The 12,170-nt window shown below is 36.7% G+C and overlaps 1 protein-coding gene across 27 annotated transcripts in view; it reads left to right on the forward strand.

The window, feature by feature from the left end:
* Nucleotides 1-24: 24 nt before the first annotated feature.
* SUPT20H (SPT20 homolog, SAGA complex component) overlaps nucleotides 25-12,170 on the forward strand; it is a 52,165-nt gene continuing 40,019 nt past the window's right edge. For 7 of the 27 annotated variants that reach the window (XR_002822889.1, XR_002822890.1, XM_023724927.1 and 4 more), the window contains exons 1-5: nucleotides 5,863-6,652; nucleotides 7,285-7,343; nucleotides 7,625-7,691; nucleotides 9,244-9,373; nucleotides 10,429-10,532. Coding sequence is in view for 24 of the 27 variants with exons in the window: in XM_023724927.1 (XP_023580695.1) it covers nucleotides 6,551-6,652; nucleotides 7,285-7,343; nucleotides 7,625-7,691; nucleotides 9,244-9,373; nucleotides 10,429-10,532 (462 nt within the window). In the remaining 3 variants the exon portion in view is untranslated. The other 20 variants (XM_023724950.1, XM_023724928.1, XM_023724941.1 and 17 more) reach the window with 18 other exon arrangements.

Here is a 12,170-nt window from a genome sequence, read left to right on the forward strand (position 1 = left end):
GTGCCGGGCCGCTGCGGGCCGGGGGACGCGCGAGATCTGGGCCGGGGTCAGAGGTGAGCGAGTGCTTCCCGGCGGCGCTCGGGAGTCCCGACCCCGCGGGAGGAGGACGGTGTTTCCGGGCACCCGGCGGGCCGGGCCGGCGGTCGGGGCAGCCCCTGTGGCGGCGGATGCCTGCTTGTTCTTTCGTGGTGTAGCTAAGCCGCGCTGTAAATTTTTGTTTGGACTTGGTGGTTCCAGTTACAGGTATTTCCGGGAACTCGCCAGAATTTTGCGTAGCGCTTCTCTGGGGGCGGGTTTCTTGGTGTCCATGTTGAATAAAGGCCGTTCGCTCGGCTGTGGAGTTGCGGCGTTTTGCAGGTAAACCATAAGTTGGTACAAAAGCTTGTGCAGTTAGAGGAGACTCAAGTCGATTAGGGATATGAGGGCAACTGCAAATAGCGACATTTGGAATTGGATTAATTGCTGGTCCTCGCCGTGGTTACCGCGAGTTCTGAGGTGAACTTGGCGAATAGCTGCGCCTGGAAGCCATCTCGTCACCACCGCAGAGCGAGGGGCTGCTGTTCCTGAATACCAAGCCCCAAAGTCCCAAAATAGAAAGTGATTAGCAAGATTTTCGGAGATGGGCTGTACGATGTAATTATGGTTGATAAGTATGCTGTAAAGTTAGGTCAAAATTAAGAAAAAAAAGTTTATATTAGTCTCAGCAGAATTGGGTCTTTAAGTGGTTTGGTTTAAAAACCTAAAAACGGGTAACAATTTCGGTGGTCTGGAGGTTATATTAATATGCTAAGATTTACTAAAAAGAATCTAAGTAAAAACTGAGAGGTCTGCATTTCTGATTGTTTAATCTTGGGAAGGTTACTCGTTTTGAGCCTCTTCCGTAAAATAGAGAAGGTGATGATAATGACTGGTTTTCTCATAGGGTCCTATTAAATTCTCTGTCCAGTCAGAATGCTTGGGTTGTAAGTGGCATGTGAAGTTAGTTACTGGTACTTTTCTGTAGTGCTTAGGTAAAGTTCCTAAGCCTCTCCCAATTTAGTGACGCCAAATCAAATTTTAAAGTCATCACATTTTGCTTGTACATATTTTGTCTTCGGCTTTAGATTTGGTGGTCAGAAATTGTTCAGATTACCTAAATTCAGCTTAAACTCCTATGAGCTCTGCGAGGGTGAGGCTAATGCTTTTTTTTAGTTTGTTTTTTTTTTTATTCCTGGAACCTAGCACGGTGAATATCTTGCATTAGGCGCTCAGCCCATGCTGTTTTTTGGTCGTTTTCTTCTTTACTTTTTCTTTCTTTTCCTTTTTTTGAACCTAAATTAGGAAAACCTTAGCTTTGGGTTCATCAGAAACAAAACAAAGCAAAACAGTTTTACACAGAAAATCTTGTTTCCTGTCACTAGAAAATTACGCTTTAGCTCAGCTGCGTAGTTCACGAGGGTAGTTACAAGGAGTTGAGTAAAGAATTAGATTGGAAATTAGCTTTATTTACCATCACTCTTGGACCAAACATGTACCTTCTGAGGATATAGCTAAATGTGACAGGGTAACACTGATACTCCAGTTACAAAACTGGTCTTTGACATGGCAGTAAATTTGATTAAATTGGGAAGCTTTAAAAATACTGATCGGTGGGCCCCACCCAAGACCAATTAATCACAATCTCTGAGGGTGGAGTGGGGCATGGACTTCCCACTTTCTAAAACTCCCGAGTTAGACTGTTGTGTAGCCAGGATGAGAATCCCTGTGTTAGAGGAAAGAGATATTTCAGAAGTATATCTAGGTTGCTTGAGGAGGGAAAGGGTTATAGAGACTGGAGCTTCCTCTGGAAAATGTAGACTGAGGTGTTTAGGGGCGTATTATTAGAGGGCTTTTTATCAGCAGGTATGATGACTACACAGTGAACAAGGCCGGTGGGCAGGCTGTTGTTAATAGTCCAGAGGAAAAATGATGAGCAGCAAAAGAACGGTACAAGGAACGGTACAGAGAAGAGATTTAAAAAACCGTTTTGAAGTATGTCTTAGTTACCAAGTGCTGCTGTAACAAATACCATAAGTGGATGGCTTTAACAGACAAATTTATTTTCTCACATTCTGTTTCCTGCCTGTAGATTTCCAAGACGCAGACACCATTTTCGTTCTTTCTGTCTCCTTCAGATTAAGCTGATGGGTTTTCTGCTGTGTTAGTTGGTTAGATCCATCAGTACAGGTGTAATTTTTTTAACAAAAGATTGTGTAGCCATGTCCTTGGTGAGCATTCCAGGAGTTTGTTCAATAGAATTTTCTAAATCTTTAATTTTTTTTCCATTTTGCACAGTTCATTTTTAAGTCTGTTTCTTTCCTTTCACATTTTAATATAAGCAGCAAGGAGAAACCGCGTGGCTCCTTTAAGATCTTGCTTAGAAATCTCATCAGCCAGATACCTAAGTTCATCACTTAAAAGTTCTACCTTCCACCAAACATTTGAACATAATTCAGACAAGTTCTTTGCTAGTACATAAAAATCATTGCCTTTCCTCCATTGTCGAATCACATGTTCATCATTTTTTTCTAAAGCCTTACCAGAAGTACGTTTAACGTGCACATTTCTAGCAACATTCTTGTTGCTGGCGCCGCCACGTGTATATTCTCTAAGATGATAGAGACTTTTTCTGTAGTTCTCGCTTCCTTCTGAACCCGGAATTGCCTTTGATATCCATAATTGTACCAGCAGTCTCTTCAGGGCAATCTGGGGTTTTACTGTTAGGCACCTTAAAACTTTTCCTGCCTCTACTCGCTACCCAATGCCAAAACCACTTCCACATTGTAGGTATTTGTTAGAACAGCACCCCACTCTTCCGGTACCAAATCCTGTCTTAGTTATCTAGTGCTGTGATAACAGAAATACCACAAGTGAATGGCTTTAATAAATAGAAATTTATTTTCTCACAGTTAAGGAGGCTAGAAGTCTGAATTCAGGGTGCCAGCTCTAGGGGAAGGCTTTCTCTCTGTGTGCTCTGGAGGAAGGTCCTATCTCTTCAGCTTCTGCTTTCTGGTTCCTTGGAGATTTCCATGTGTCTTGACATCTGTTTTACCCCATCTCTGTTCACTTGCTTGCTTGTTTACTCTCTCTCTTATATCCCTGAAGAAGTTGACTCAAGATACTCCCTATCCTAATCTTGCCTCATTAACGTAACAAAGACAGCCCGTTCCAAAATGGGATTATAACTACAAGCATAGAGGTTGGGATTTACAACACATTTTTGGGGAAGTAATTCAGTCCATAACAAGGTACGATTTATAGAACTTTATGGCCAGTTGAAATAGTATTTTACTCTCGAAGGATCTATAAACTGAATTTTCGATTTACAGTTTCTTATATCTGCAGAAGTTGTAAACAAACGTACTTTCCAGTAGAGTTATTTTACGTAGGAGTTTTTGGGGAAAGATGTGCTTTTCTCTAAAGGAACCTGTATTGAGATATTTCCTCTCTTTCTCTCCAGTGATGTTAAATATTTTTGAAGAATGTGATGATTTTAACTTGCAAACTGCATTCTGCTCTACCTAGTTCAAACTGTACTTTTCAGGAATGAACAGATAGATTTTGGTACATAAATTTTATGGGAACAGATTTTTTAAAGTATGTTAAAAATGTACATGCCTCAAGTAATTTTCCTTGTTAATTACTAAGTAATCTCATTTCCCTCTTTGTTTAGTCTTATGTTAATATGAGGTTTTTGTTGTTTTTGCTTTTACAGTACTATAAGATTGATGTTTAAAGATATGATTTCCACCCCACTTCATCAACGCACATAAATTTTCTCTTCTTTTTGGACTCCAATTTTGTACCACAATGGTAAGCTACAACTCAGTAGTTCCAAATTTGTGTTTTGGAAGCGTGTTAGAATGTTCTCTTCTTTCATCTCCATGGAAATATTTGTATAATAGATACAGAAATACTTTTGTAAATTGTACAGGTTTCTCTAACTGGGAAATTACTTAATAGTCACATAGTCTTCTCTACAAAATGCGATGCTCATCTTGCAAGTCAGTGTTGTAATTAAATTATATGTAATTTACACACATAGTCCATCTGTCTTCATGAAATATTAAAAAAAAATTTAATTCTGTGTACTTTATCAAAGTCCAAATCCTTGGCAAGGCAGATGAGTATAAATACAAATAGTTTTGTGGAGCACAGTTTTCTCATATTTTACAATTTCTCTGTAATTTTCTTTTTAATTTAAGAACGAACATTTTTTACTATTTATCTCTTGATTGCCTAACACATACATGTTAAGCCACAGCAGTGCTGGCCTTTCTCCCATGGCATATTTCTGTTTACTGACTTGCAGTCACCAGATGTACTGAAGACCAGGCATTAAGTTTTGCCATTAAAAAAGGAAAAACTTACTTTCTAATGTTTTAAAGAGGAAGGAGCATTTGAGTGTGAGAGAATTAAGTGACCATTGACCAAACCTTGGAAAACACACATCCTTCTTCTCCTCTTGGAATCTTGCATATCTCCTCCTCCCCTGTTTCAGAAAAGTGGAGCTATCAGTGTAGGGTTCTGTCTCCTTATGTTTTACACTCTTGTTACCTTGTCATTTCCCTCTTAAGTATTTGAAGGAGATTGTGAGTGAATGACGCTTGTGTTTACAAATGCATGCGTCTGTATCTAACTAGACCTTTTGAAGTTTTGATTTCAGAAGATAAAATGTTTACTTGAGAAAACTGGCTATTTAAAATTATCCTCTAGTGTACATTGGAAACCCTGGTGGCGTAGTGGTTTAAGTGCTGTGGCTGCTAACCAAGAGGTCAGCAGTTCAAATCCACCAGACTCTCCTTGGAAACTCTATGGGGCAGTTCTACTCTGTCTTACAGGGTCGCTATGAGTTGGAATCGACTCGATGGCAACTTTTTTTTTGGTTTTTATAGTGTATGTTTAACTATCTATTTAATTACTTGATATAAACTTATTTTAAGACTCTATGGCCAAAATAATTTAAAAACCTTATGTATCCCTCAGGAGTATAGATCCAGAATTATATTTTCATGCTAAAAAATAGGTTATGCTCAAAAATTTCATCTTGAATCCTGGGAACCAGGTTTATTGAGAGTCTCCTCCTTATAAGATTTTTAAATAAATTTTAATAAACTTATTTTAACCGAGCCTTTTGAAATAATGGCAAAGTTCAGACTTTTTCCACTTTATTACATTTAGATGTTTGGGCTGTCTTTGATTACCCTCTGTAAAGGCAAGCTATTTGTATAGATGTGATTTCTCTATCCATAGTGGAGGTGTCAGGGTCACTTAAACCTTTCCATGTATTTCCAAAGGATGGGAATTTTTGTTCTTCCCCGAACAGTTGTGGGATTTTGGTAAAAGTTGAGACTTTTTACCCCATGCAACTTGATAGGTTGAATTATGGAATTCTGCAAAATAAAATAAGAATCTGAGTTCTTAAAAATGAAGGTTCTTTTCCTCTGAATGGAATTAAAAGATAACTAGCATTCTGAATGAAAAATATAACTGTGTGGTACCCAGATCACAAAACTGGAAAGATAAATCATTGATGGTACATTTGCTTAAACTTCTCTAGAACCTACTACTTTTTATTCTTATGTGTTATTGTAAAAGAGCTTCACAAATGAGGAAGACATCACTTTATATTTCTCCTTGTTCCTTAAAATAAAGATCTTCAAGAAATGGACAGAGGATGGGGATCTAGCAGATCTCAACCCTTATGTATAGTAATAATACTGTATTTCATCAGTTCTAAGATGCTTTTTTTTTTTTTTTTTACATCTTAAAGTCCCTGAATTCCGGATGAGTCTACAGTCAGTGACATCCTACAATTATAACTGGCAGAGTTGTTTTTTTTCTCTTTCTTTCTTAATGTTATATAAAATAATGATGTATGTAATTGATAGATCTTAAATTCATTGTAATATGGTAATGATGACCATCATTTAATGCATTTCTTCTAGACACTGAGCTAGAAACCCTATATTATAGGTTCTTTGCATATGTTAGGAATTTCTAAGTTGATGATTAGGTACCAAACCTCACCGCACTCCCAGTTTTCAGGATTCTTAGCAGATAGGAGAGTTGTCTTAGTTTCATACTTTATGGTTAGTAGAGTTTCCTGTATTGTGCTTTTCGAATGTAGAAGAAATTGGGGTTTGTATGTCACGGAAGACAAGCCTGGCAATCCCCTTTGGCTTCTGCTTCCGATCATCTGTTACAGCCTTGAACACCCTATGGAGCAGTTCTACTCTGCATGCATGGGTTCGCCATGAGTTGACGTGGACTTGAAGGCAACAGACAAGAAAAATGGTGGTAGCTGCCTTATCCTACCCTGTGTAACAGCCTGACAAGCTTAAACCGCAGAAAAACAGTCTTAGCATTTCTTATCTAGTTTGTTGCCATAATCAGATGCCCAAGACTGCCACATTTTTTCTTTTAACATGTCTTCAGCATACAATGCAGTGGATTAGAGAAATTAAAGGAAATATATTAGGCCCATTTTAAAAAATAGAACACATTTTAAATTCTTAATTAGAAATGTTGAATGTATATTCAGTTATTTATTGTGAAAATCACTAATATTACCAAATACACTATTTACTTTTTACAGCAACAAGCTTTAGAACTAGCTTTGGATCGTGCAGAGGTGAGGCGTGACTAAGTTACATATTAAAATTCTCTTTAATTGACAAAAACTCAATCTTAAGAGACTTTTGTGTATTATTTTAGGACAGATATGTGAATACTTTTACTATGAATATGTGAAGATGACAGGTTATGTTTGGATTGTCTGTTACTTGGAATCCTTAGATCATAATGCTATAGAATAAAATGCATTTGAACAAGAACGTAGAATTTCTAAAATTACGTTTCCCTGTTTGACAGGTTTTCTGATTATTCGATTAAAGGAGGAAAATAGCTAAAAAGTAGAGTCCTGGAATTAGATATACTGTTTTAAATGCATATGTATATTCTGAATAACTGTAAAACATACTGAGAATATTTCTGACCTGTGAAATCACAATTCTGAAGCTATTAAGATTTTGCTTACAGCATAGCAGTGAAACATTGTGCTGCATTTTAGCACACTTTAAATTTCACTTGTTTGTAACATATATTTAGAAGTTAAGTAGTTTTCCCTGCAGGGTATAATTTAACATGAATCAGAGGCTTGAGTGACTAAATAGCCTTTTTAGCCTTACAGATGTTTTAGATATACGTATTTGTTCCTTCACGAAGTAAAAGGCAAGATACGTTCATAAACTTTTCTTTTTTTAGTATGTCATTGAAAGTGCCCGACAGAGACCTCCTAAAAGGAAATACTTATCTGGTGGAAGGTATGAACACTTAATTGATGACATCTTAGATTCATTGAAATATGGTAACGATAGCCAACACCATTTATTGCATTCCTGTTAGGTACTGAGCTAGAAGGTTATATTATTTGCATGTATTAGCAATTTTTAAGTTTATGTTAAATACTATATCAGACCCCACCCCTAATTTTGGGGAAATTGGATAAAATTAAGGAAAATGTTAAAATAATACTTATTTTGTGATGTTTATGATTATTACATTAACATTATTTTGTATATTGTCTTTGTTAAAATTCTTTTAGAAGATCTGTATTTCAAAAACTTTATGACTTATATATTGAAGAATGTGAAAAAGAGCCAGAGGTTAAGGTAAATATAAATTTTTTATGGTTATTGGGGCTTTCAAAATATAGAGGAAGTAGGAAGTTTGGTGGACTTAATTTTGAAGCAGTTAATGGTGTATATTTTTGTGAGTGAACTAACATATTTTCCAGCCAAACTTGCCGGTTACGCAGCTGATCCAGAGCCCTGTCTAATCTGGCACCGGGCAGAAATCACCCGCTGAAGTAGGGAGTGGGAACAGTGTTTACTGAGTAGCTGAATATCTGGTTGGGAGATCATAGGAAGCAGAGCCACAGTATATGTTCATCTTTGCCGCCTTCTTCACCCTGGGAAGTAATTTCTAGATTTTGGACAGGGGAAGAGTAACTGTTTCCTCATGGTGATTTGTACTGGAGAATTAAAACTATTACAGCTGTGTGCAGGAGGTTTACGTGTTACTAACGTTCAGTCATCCTGCCCATGAGCTCTCTGTGACCAACCATATTCACCTCTATCTGTGCAGTAACGTTATACAGGTGAATTTGGTCACAAAAATGAGTTCATAGTCAGAGTAACTTAATTCATTGATATTCAGTATAAAGGTATAGGTAGTGGAAATGTAATAGAAATTGATTTCTTAATACCTTATGGACACTTGGTTTGGAAGAGCCTTGTGAGCTTTTCTTGTCCTTATTTAATTCAAAAACGAACCAGTTTTCAGCATTTAGGCAAAAAGTGGAATTCTAGTAGTGCCTAGCCTCAATATTTATCAGTTTTATGGTATATTTACTGTATGTGTATATGTAAATATATGTGTAAGATTTCTTTTTTGGAGATCCTACAGAAATCAATATCTATTGACTCAGATTGCTTTCCTAAATAAGATTTAGTGAAAGGAATTGTTACATGTATGAATAGGTTTCATTTCAAATCAAATGCATTTCTAAAATCATTGATTTTGATGAATGTGCCTGATATTTCCTGGTTTTTTTTTTTAAATAAACAATGAAAGTGGTTTCTAAGGACCTGTTAAATTGAACTTAAAATCGTCTGAACTTCCTCTTACTAGTTAGTTATTCTGGGTTAACATTTTAACTAGTTAAGAGCTGTTGAACTTAATTTGGATTTAATTTAGGCCATAAAATATGTAACGAATGTGTACTTGTCACAGTAGAACCACAGAGAATGCCCCGAATTCTTCATTTGTATAAGACTTATACTTAATATAAACAAATGACATAGCATATATGTTTTATGCATTTAAATTTAATGGTTTTGTTTTTTTATGTTAATGTTTTCTGTTTATACGTTCAAAGTTACATATTTTATATTTAGATTTTTTGTTTTATAGATTACCAGTTTTTCTTTATGATTAAATTAATTTACATAAAATTTAGCAGTAGATAAAAATTAAGGTTACATAGATGCATAGATGTCCTGTACATGGTGTCCATGGAGTTTGTGCATCTTACCCAAATACTCAGGATCGTTATGTAGAAAGAGCACCCAAAGATTAATTCAGGTCTCATTTTGTTAAATCGTAGTGTTATTTGTTAAGGTTATACTGGATCATTTTCATGAGCTCTGCCTCTTTTTAAAGCAGAAATTAAGAAGAAATGTGAACTTGTTAGAGAAGCTTGTTATGCAAGAGACATTGTCATGTCTAGTGGTTAACCTATACCCAGGAAATGAGGGATATTCTCTGATGCTCAGGGGAAAAAACGGATCAGGTAAGATGTTCCAGAAAGCAGTTGCCACAAAAATACTTCTGCCAGGCAGAATGTGCTGTTTGTTTAAGAAGGGTAACTTGCAAAACGGTTTGTCCATGAAAGAGTGTAGATCTAGTGATGGAAACAGAATTTTGATCACAGTTTGTCTTCTTCATGATGTGCTTTGTTAGAATGTTAGAAATTATCTCAGATATGATTATTGTTCCTGAGTATGTACTTGAAACATATTCTAATTGAGATGAGTTTTTTGTGTCAAATTATAAAAGACACGCTTTTAAACGATTGTCAGAATCTCCTTTTGTTCTATTGCCGTTTATATTTTTATTTTATGATAGCATTAAGATATTTTAAGGTATGTCTTCCTTCTGCATTTTGAACGTACTCAGTCTGAAACCTTCAAAATTACGCAGTCACTGCCTTCTAGATAATTTTTATGTCAAAAATATATTTTTGTTAATGTGAATATGAGAATAAAGATTTAAAACACCAGATTTCACTAGAGGCATCGAAAAATTTGATATGGTCATGCTAATGTTATGGGTTCTACAAGGAACTCACCTAGTTAAAATTTTTTTCTTGTGTTTATAATTAATTAAAAATGTAACACTGGAGGATTTTGTTCTGCAAGTGACTGTTTTCCAGATGAGTTACCAAATTATCACTCTAATTTCCAGGCTGGATTAAACAGTCATCAAGGAACTTTCCATTACTCTCATGTTGGAATTGTGTCATACTCTGATTGTGGTACTGCTGACTGTGATTTGAGCTGTGTTCGTAGGCCAGTTTTACTTTTCACTTCTGAATTGAGCTTTGGCCACCGCCATATGTTCTTTCATTATGCTTTTTTCCCCTTTCTGGTCAAAAATTTTATATAATTTAGTGAGTCTTTTCATAATAAGGAAGGTAATTGATATATAAGACTTAAATGAAGAAGAACTTTATTAAGAGCCTTTTTTTTATTCTGTTTATTTTTATTTTTTATGAAAACTCAATTATGTACCTAGGTTTTTCTTTGAGCTTGGTTACTTTAAGAAAATTTATGTTTTTGAATTAAGATTCTGAGACCATTCGATTGCCTTATGAAGAAGGGGAATTGCTTGAATACTTGGATGCAGAAGAATTACCTCCTATTTTGGTTGATCTCCTGGAAAAAGCTCAGGTACAGTATTTTTCTTTTTAGAATGTCCTTATATTTGTGAGCTATAAGGTATTTTGTGATAAGTCATATTTAATGTTAACTAGTGTTCCCAACAGTGTTTAAAACATGAAACATCATACATGATTATGTAGTGATTGGCTAGTTGTGGACCATGGAGCTTTAGGCTGTACTGAAGCATACAGACTGAGCTAGTCAGTTCTTCTAAAACTGCTGTGGCAATTAGCTCGTCCGTTTAATGTCTCCTTATAGCTATAATCAGGAAATTATGAAAGAAATCACTGTGAATATGCACGAAGACACCAGAAACTGGCTTTTATATCTGTACTTCCCTTCATGCCCAGCCTAGGTAATCACTTCTTTTTCCCACTCTCCTTCCTTCTTACTCCCTTGGTTAATTCCAGCCCTGTTATGTGTTTCACTGAGGAAAGAGAAACAATCACGTGAGAACTTCTGTTCTCCGCTAGGACTGGTTGGCCAGTATCCCCACATCTCTGTCCACGCTTTGTGCCTGCCTTCCTGTTAAAACGGACAATGTGTGCTGCTCTTAAAATGTCCCCAGGGACCTGTGTTCTGGCTCCTCCCCTCCTTCTCCAGGACTTGCAGCAGTTACCTACCTCTCTTCTAGCATCTATCTTTATTTTTCTCTCTCTGCTGCATACAGAACACAAGTATACTGTACTGTCTCTCAACGAAGAAAAAAAACTTTCTTGGACCACAAGTCTTTTCCAGCTATTGCTCTATAGCTCTCCTCTGGACAGCAGCTTGACTCAGAAAGTTGTCTATAATCGTCTTCTCTTCCTCACATCCTGTTCTTTCTCTGCCCACGTCATTCAGCTCTATGGCATTCTACAGAGACTGCATAACCAGGGACCTCCATGGCACCAAATCAGCTGTTCACTTTTTGGTTCCCATCTTCATTGATCCCTTAGCAACGTCCAGTGCAAGTGACCACTTCCTCCTTGTAACACCCTTTCTTTGACTTTTTTTTTGGAGACATCACATATTCCTGGTTTCCCTCTTCCTTCACTATTCTTTAGTCTCTGCTGCCTTCTATGTTTTACCCATAAGAGTGTGCAGGTTTTAAGGTTCAGTCTCAGGCCCTTTATTCTTTAGTAACCCTCTTCCTGGTTGACCTCAACTAATTTCAGGAGTTTAAAAATGCCATGTAATATCTGTAGCCATGGCCAATCCACCAAGCTCTAACCTCTCATATTGAATTAATAGGTTTCTCAAACTTAACAGAACTTTATAATTTTATTTCCCAAACTAGTTCTACCCCTAGTCTCTCCAGTCTAAAGGTGACACTACTCAGTTACTAGAATTAAAAACCTAGTAATCATTCTTAATTTGTCTCTTTCCCTCACCTTCCACATTCAGTCTGTCAGTAAATGGTCAGCTCTACCTTCAAAATATGTGATCCATTGCCAAAATTTCTTGGCTGAACTCCGTTTTCATTCTAGAACTCTCAAAATCTGATCACTAGGGACAGCCAGAATAACCTTACAAAACAAAAAGTTCCTGCTTAAAATTCTCCAGTGTCCTCTCGCTGCACAAAACACCTCCCTTCCTGTCTGTCCTCATCTCTTAACTCTCATCTTCACTTACTACGCTCCAGTGACCCATGCCTTCTCTTCCTAC

This window comes from Trichechus manatus, unplaced genomic scaffold (genome assembly GCF_000243295.1).
Source record: "Trichechus manatus latirostris isolate Lorelei unplaced genomic scaffold, TriManLat1.0 scaffold00270, whole genome shotgun sequence".
Taxonomy (NCBI): domain Eukaryota; kingdom Metazoa; phylum Chordata; class Mammalia; order Sirenia; family Trichechidae; genus Trichechus; species Trichechus manatus.